General features: G+C 38.8%; 1 protein-coding gene across 1 annotated transcript; it reads right to left on the bottom strand.

The window, feature by feature from the left end:
- Nucleotides 1-274: 274 nt before the first annotated feature.
- On the bottom strand, nucleotides 275-2,272 carry LOC122576211 (nuclear RNA export factor 1-like). The gene is made up of 2 exons (XM_043746150.1): nucleotides 2,141-2,272; nucleotides 275-2,046 (listed from the first exon to the last, which is right to left on the bottom strand). Exon 2 carries the CDS (start codon nucleotides 1,945-1,947, stop codon nucleotides 373-375), a length of 1,575 nt encoding a protein of 524 aa, XP_043602085.1. The 5' UTR covers nucleotides 1,948-2,046; nucleotides 2,141-2,272; the 3' UTR covers nucleotides 275-372.
- Between the last annotated feature and the right edge of the window lie 5,683 nt (nucleotides 2,273-7,955).

The following is a 7,955-nucleotide window of genomic DNA, read 5'->3' as shown; positions in this document are numbered from 1 at the left end:
GATGTTTTTTAATTAATAGAAGTGCTTCGAGTTATGTAAGCTTTAGGGATACCTGTACGAATAAAAATAGCGTGCTCAATTGAGAATGATTTATTGCAAATAAAATCTCTCTTGAAGTTATTAATGCATTTGTATTTTGTATCGTTCACAACTCACATCGTGGAGCCATCTACTGAACGAAGATTCAAACTAACGGGACAGAATGTAGATAATTGCGAGCATTAGTAAACAATAATTATTAAAATTTATTGTATATAACAGAAAATATGACAAATTGGAAGGAAATACTCTTTATTGCAAAAATAAAAATCCTACAAGTCATGTACTCTGCCTCATAATATTTACAATTTCGTTGTTATACATCAAGCAATATTATTTTTGAAATGCTTCGTTAGGAACGGCGGAAGATTTATAGTCCTTCATAAAATTCGAAATTGCTTTTCTTATGTCCCACTTAGCTTCTTCTAAATAAGTCTGACACCAATCGGTGTTCAACCTGGTCGCTTCTACAAATTTGGCTAGCAACTCTTTTTTCTCGCTTGCACTAAAGCACGATGGCACGACGTCGTCGTGAAATCTTCCTTCTATGCTATTTGGTGGAATTTCTTGTATAGTAGAATCTACTAGGTACTGATCATTTATGATATTGTATTCATGATCAGGACCAGCTTGAATAATGAACGTTCTGTTGAACCATAGAATTTGCGATGTGGTGCTAATGGTCCTCAATAGTCCGCAAACTGAGATTGCTAAGCATTTGCCATCGTCATACATTATATCCAATACAAAAGAATTTCTATCGTGATAGGATCGTGGTAATCTCTTTAGACCAACTAGAATATTATCTTGTCCGTAATAAAGATGCTGTTGCCGTTTTTTATTTGAATCCACATTTTTTAATAAATTTCTACTCGCTGTAAATTGAACGAGGTTCCGTTTATGAGCTACAGCTGCTGGAATCGCCAAGCTCATAGAATAAAACGCATTTTTACAATATAATCCTCTCAGGACTGTTCTATCCCTCTGATCGTACAGAGCGAAAAAGTGGTTGACAAATTTGGTGACTAACCCTTCCCTAGATTCATTTCTAAAGTAATTAGCATACGTGAGTGGTAGACCAGATGTTCTAATGTAAACTCCATCCAATTGAAACAAATTGGGACAGTATTTCATAGCAGAGTCTATATACTGTTTAGAACTAGAGTAATTTTCGCAGAGAGGATTTCCATCTAACCATAACTTCAGTATACACAGATTTTTTAAAGGAGTGAGTGCTTCCATAGATATCAAGTTATTGTACCTTAAATCCAGATACTTTATGGAAGTTAAACCAGAAGTTTCTATAGGAATTAGGTTGAACAGTTCGTTTTTCTGAAGATTCAAGTGCTCTACCTTGGCAATTGAAGTCTTTGTTAATTTTAAAACATGACAAAAAGTTCTCTGTTGAGATAAAGGACAATATACCGTGTCAGACATTTCAGAATCTTTATGAAACTCTGACAAGTCTAAGGTTTTTCTATTAGAATTGTACATCTTCGTCAAAGCAGTTAAGATCAATGGCTGAATATTGAGTTTCAGATCTTGAATGGATGCAAATCCTAAAGTTACGATCAAGATCAGTGGATCTCCATCTGGATTTTTGATTATTAAGTTAGTCTTGCATAGCTTGTCCAAAGCATGAGCACAATTACGTGCCAAAAAAAAGGTATCTTCTCCACTGGCTTGATACTTAACAGGGATCAATTCTGCTGGTTCGATAGCACTCAATATGGCTTTCAATACACTTTCTCTGCTGTATTGAGTTCCTTTCAGAATTTTAACTTTGTGCCATACATCTGAACGACCCATTAATGTCCTTTCTTGGAACATAGATCCTCCCATGCTTATTTTTATAGCAATGGAAGAATCCAGTTGCATTGGTACAATTGGCAAACTTGTTCGTTGCATTTTTGTATTATATATTTATCCACATGTTCTAAGTAAATATTTATCCATATGGAGTCTTTGGAAATTTTTCTAATTTTATACCAAGAAAATTACATGTTCCTGAAAGGGAAAATTTTTATTCTTTATATCGTTAGGTTAGATTTTTTAATACAAAATTATATCGTACGTATAATAAGGATCCGAATTACATTACCCTTTTTTAGCGATATCCATGGAAAAAAAAGATAAATTTATTTTTGTTTCAAAAGTGTTCATTAGTAATATTATTAAGTATTGTTGATAACATATTGTATCATTGTACGTTGACAGTAGGTGTTACGTACATCGACATCTGCTGGCTGGAGTAGTAAGAAAGAAGTTGAGAAAGGATCACTTACTGGTTATCGATAAATTCAGCCATTTAAAATGCCTGCCACTGTTTCAGTCAAATATCGTAACTGTTATTTTCGTACTACATATTAACCTTACAAATTTTCCACAGTTTACAAAATCATTCTATAAATATTTCTGTATATCGTTGTGAACGTAAGAAACTTTCATAAGTTGCCGTTAAGCCTGCCGTTTCTCATAAATTTCCGGTTCATTTAATTGTCAAGAACACTTAGAACTGCGTCCTCTACAGAGTTAACATGATATCGCGAAAACAAAAGGTCCATTGAAATTCGGATAATTGTTCGATGAATATACATCAAAAATGCCTGACAAATATTCTGAAACCTGACTCTATATAGAATCGAATTATGAAATCGTGGACGTGAAGATGTGCACGACATTGGATCCAGATAGAGATCAGTATCTCGACGTCGAAGTACCTTATGAAATCATTCTGAAAAAAGGTTGAAAAACCAATAACAGGTACCACGAAGCATTTTCACGCGAGGAAAGGGTAACCAGATATGTTAATGGCTGGTCGACGAGCAAGTATGCATTACCGGGCAACGTGTAACGTTATCGGGAGAGAATTACCCGCTCTAGAAATGGTGCGTGGTCCGGCTTCTCTTTTAAATGTGTTATTTCACGGCGAAGCTCGTCCAATCACGCACGAATACAACAATGAATAGCGTTGAAATAGAGGTATAGAAGATCGAGAGACCGGTGATTTGACCGAGGGGCAGAGTCAGCGTGTGGTGAGTGTGCATCGAAGCCGCCTTGGGCATCCTCTTCCGCATTTCACGTAGACCGAAAACGAAAAATCCGCTGCGTCCAACGATCTGCTAGTTACACTACCGCTCAAAAGTATCCGGGCGTTAGCTTCTTCTTTTCATAGAATTCCGCTCCAATTACAAAATTACGAATAAATCTGACTTCAGTGATTTCACTCCTCGTAATTAACACGGATACGGATAATGTTACGAGGTGGTTAACACTAACCTTACCAGGTCCGGTCAAATGACAGGTTTGAAAATTGAATTTAAAATTGTACATTCATTATTATGTATTTATATTATATATGTAAATTCTTATATTATCCGATTAATCAATTTCCCAATTTTGGTTAATATAAGAATTTACATAAGGTTAAGTGAACAAAAGAAGTAACGATGAATGTACAACTTTAAATTAAATTCTGAAACTGGAATGTTCAATCTTAGAATTCGAAAAGTCGTAGAACGGAGCTGATGAACAATTTCTCCATTTACAAATCTCTTGAAAATAATTCGCGTAGTAAAATATTACTTAGGTGGAGTAGGAAACGCCTTAAACTTTTCTTAAATGCTAGTTTTAACTTTCTCCATAAACCTTCGTGGCGCTTTTTCCAAATTGAAGTTCATGTAAGAGAATCATACGAATATTCTGACTATATACACCGATGTCACGATAACGAAGTTTCATATTTTTATTACAAATCTTCCTAACATCGAACATGCCGATTCATAGTAAATTTCTTCCACCGTAATGTAATTAATAATTAACGATAGAACAAGATTGAATGATATAGTAAATCTGATATAGTATAAAGGCTTGCGACAGTAATGTGCAGTTGTAAATCTATATAATAAATAATGGAATATTCGTAAGCTTTCCAACAGATAATATAAATTTGTAGCCTGTTTTAGTTACTAGAGTAGGGGGCGCTTTTTCCATGCATTTATAGGAAATTCGAAAATAAAATGCGCAGGTAGTTCATAACATGGAAAAATACATAAAACATCCAAAGTATAGTACCCTCTACAGTACTTACTAAATAAACCGATCTTCTTCCGAAGTTCCATTTTCGAAATAATATACATGAAAATATGAATTTGCACGAACATCCGAGCTCGTAAATAATTATAAATTACTCATTGATTCGTACGCTCTGGTAATATTCGCGTACTTCTCCTACGAAGCGTAGGGATTCTTACGTGTACGTGTACCAGCAACCGGATGAATATTTTTCTCAGTATAGCAGACTCGGACAGCTGCGCTAATGGCCACGGGCCATAGTCGAGATACTCGGAGCTGCGTTAAATTCGCGATTTAAACGATCCACTCGGAGAAAAATCTTAATGGAGACGCCTGTGCGTCTGCTTTTCGATAATCGAATCTCTCTTCCTATGTGATTATTTAACCAGGTTGCATCTCGCCGTAGGAAGGAAACACGAGAGAAGTAGGAAGCGGGGTTTTCGCGTCTCAACTACGGGCCACGTTTTCCTCTCTTTTTAGCTGGGACAAGGCTGGTTATCTCGCGGAGATTTCGCAGACCGTACGTTTTCCACGTGGTGTATACACACGGGATCGTAGCCCGTATTATAGCAATTCAATAATAAATTGTAGAACGTTCGGTCGTCGCATTATGCGCCGGTAATCACAGTAATAAGCAGTTCTAAAAGTAACGTAAGTACGTTGTAGGTAGTAACGAGTGAGCCGTAATCTCGGGGATGCCCCTATCTTCGTAGTTCGCAGCCATCGAAGGGAATCATAGGGAGGGAAAAAGAGTGGGAATCGAGAGAGGGAACGAGAAAGGGAAGGATAGGAAGGCAGAAAGACTGTGGGACGACGGAATGACAGAGAAGGAGGCGCGCGCGCGAAGGAGGAGAAGGAAAAGGCGATGCCGTGGAAGAGGCGCAGTGCGCTCGACGAGGAGAGCAGCCCATGGGCGTCATCCATAGTGCGATCTGGAATCGGCATAATTTACAACTCTCGCAGGAAATTGAGCCGCGTCGAGCCGATGCAAAAGTCCGCCGTGAGCAAGAGTCGCGATCATAGGTCCCTACCTTTCCTTCCGGCAGTAGATCACGTCCGATTGATGAATTTCTGCCTGCTGGATAGGAAAGGATCACCGATTCATTCCCGTTCGATCTATATTTTCCGACGTTCTTCGTTAGCAACCCTAATCGCCGCTTGAGATCGTTGCTCATCCGGAGATCAGTGAATTCTTGCTGGATGGTTTAGGGAACAAGAGGAAAACGTAGTTACGAGCAATTTCGGGAATTAACGAGGGACTTTGTTAAGTCGGAACGGCTGAAATAGATGGAGCTTCGATCGATCCAGGAAGAATCCTCTTTCTCTCTTATCAGATGGTAGTACAGAGAATAAAAAAAGGGCTGAGGCGAACCGTCGGTGAATTGAATTAAGTAGATCTTTAAAGTTTGATGCTCTCGTTACTATCACGCGATAAAGAAGAGCGGCGTATGTACGCCTATGAAACGGCTCGAAGAAGACCGTGTTGTACGTAGCCGTTAAGCCAACATCTAATTCGATAACTGGCGAAAATAATAACGTAGCGATCTGTTGCGTTCGCGAGGCGCAATCATCCGTTTCGTACCGGGTGTCCACAGAAAACTATCGGTCGATTCTCGCGCAGCTCGCTCCACGCCATCTTTTTTTTTCTATCTTGCCTCCCTTCTTCCAGCGTCGTTCGCGTTCCACTGAAATTATTTGCAATGATAAAGCAGGCGATTAGACGCGATTCTTCGCGTCTATAGGCATCAAAACTCAGAGAAATTACTATCAAATTTATCAATAAAAGCGGAGAGAATTTGAACGTCAGTTCCAAGAAATTAACAATACTACGCTATTTTCCTTCGACAGTCAGAAACACGTTTGATCGAAAATATCGATCGCAGTTGAACGTTAACATAAATGGAACTAAAATAGCACCGTTGGTTTACCAACGACCATAACGATTGTTCTAGGTTAAATTAATAAGATTTAGAGTGTTTGACTTCATTTTATATCCTACGTTCTCCGCGAAGGAGACGAGAGGACCAAGTGGAATTAAAAATTCCAAGATCAAGTAATGAAATCTGAAATCGTTACCGATGGCTCCATGACAATACCGATATAGAGCCTTCACAATTTTCGAGTGGTAATGGAACGAGATCGTATTGTAGAAGCGTATCACGCGTTACAAAGAAGGTTGGCGTTACAAAGTCGACGAGTAGATTCGTAGCTGTAGGCTGGCGACGCCGGTTCCAGGGAATCAGATAATTTTCGGCCCTTAAAGACCGGAGCAGCGCACGGTAGCGATTTATAACGAGTCAGAAGAGACTGCTACCTCGGTAGCAGATGACATTTATTAAAAGTTTCGGTCCGAGCCGGGACGAGCATCGATCTTCCTCCGCTTCTTCCCCTTGGAAACTCGTGTTGTTCATGGCCGGCCCCGCGCGTCGGCTTGTTGCGCCCGTCCACCGGGGAATACCGAACAGTTTAATAAGCAAGTGGTAGCCGCGATACAAGATACACCGAGTACCATCCATCACGATGCACTCGCCAGTCGTCATTATGCTCCACGAATATTTCGAACCGGCAGATCCTCCGCCCTTGAACCTACTCTCCCCTTCTTTCCTTCGTCTTCGATCTTACTCCTTAGAACGTATTCTCTATGTTACGCGTTACGCGCTAGAATTCCGCGAGTCACGACGGACAGAGTTGATACGCGAATTTATCAATTCTTGCTTTCTGCTGTTCGAGGTGTATAACGATCGAAGTGGCTTCACACGCCTCTTTCTTCTAAGCCAATCTTCCCTCGCGGAATCATAGAGACAGAGCACGCGAATTCTTCTATAGCGTCGCGTGTCAGGGAAAATAAACGAGACGTATCAAGATCGAATTGACGAGTCGGTTGTTTTCGAATAACCCGGTTAAACACTCGATTCTAAGAGTCCACCTTAAATCAAACTTGAAAACTTGTCTAGGTGTATGTACCGTGTGCTTTAACATTAACCTTACCAGACCCGGTCAAACGACCGGTTTCAAAATTCAATTTAAAATTGTACATTCGTTGCTATTTCTTTTGCTTATCCAACTTTATGTAAATTCTTACATCAGCGGCAATTGAGAAATTGATTAATCGCATAATATAAGAGTTTGTATATATAATATTCATGTATAATAATGGGTGCACAATTCTAAATTCAATTTTGAAATCGCTCATTTTTATTAGTTTATGTTATTAACAAAAATTGAGAAATTGATTAATCAGATAATATAAGAATTGACATAAAGTTGGACGAACAAAAGAAATAACAATGAATGTACAATATTAAATTAAATTAAATATTGACGGCGGTCATTTGACCGAGCCAGGTAAAGTTAGCGTTAAACGTGATGATATATTTCTACGTACGTGTGTATACACATAGAGATTATCCTGAGAACTATTATAGTAGTTAATTGTTCGAACAGCCCTTCCTGATTCAGTTTTCATGCGCAAATGTGTACACTGCCGCTCGGAAGTATCCGGACGTTTGTTTATTTTCAACGAGACACTGTTCAGAGTGGAAAGCTACAGTCAAAGCTGCAGTGATTTTGTTGTTTTCATCGTCCCATCGCAGTTACGTGTAACGGAACGTTATTATCAGGCGATTAAATTGATTCTCAAAGATCGATAAGTAATAATAAGACTGGCGCGTGTAATTGTCACCTTTCTTCTGTTGCTTGACGAACTCTTTATCCGCAGATTCTCTGATCTTCGAATTGTAAGATACATAGATATCAGCAAGGGTGTTCTAAACTGATAGAAAAACTTTCAACGTTAATGGACATAACGACGAAATTGATGCGACACGGCTAGTAATATTTAA

The sequence above is a fragment of the Bombus pyrosoma genome, linkage group LG16, assembly GCF_014825855.1.
Source record: "Bombus pyrosoma isolate SC7728 linkage group LG16, ASM1482585v1, whole genome shotgun sequence".
NCBI classification, from domain to species: Eukaryota; Metazoa; Arthropoda; class Insecta; order Hymenoptera; family Apidae; genus Bombus; species Bombus pyrosoma.
This window is presented reverse-complemented; position numbering and strand designations above follow the sequence as displayed.

Excerpts from the sequence above, each read along its gene's own strand:
- LOC122576211 (XM_043746150.1), bottom strand. The coding sequence starts at position 1,947 with ATGCAACGAACAAGTTTGCCAATTGTACCAATGCAACTGGATTCTTCC.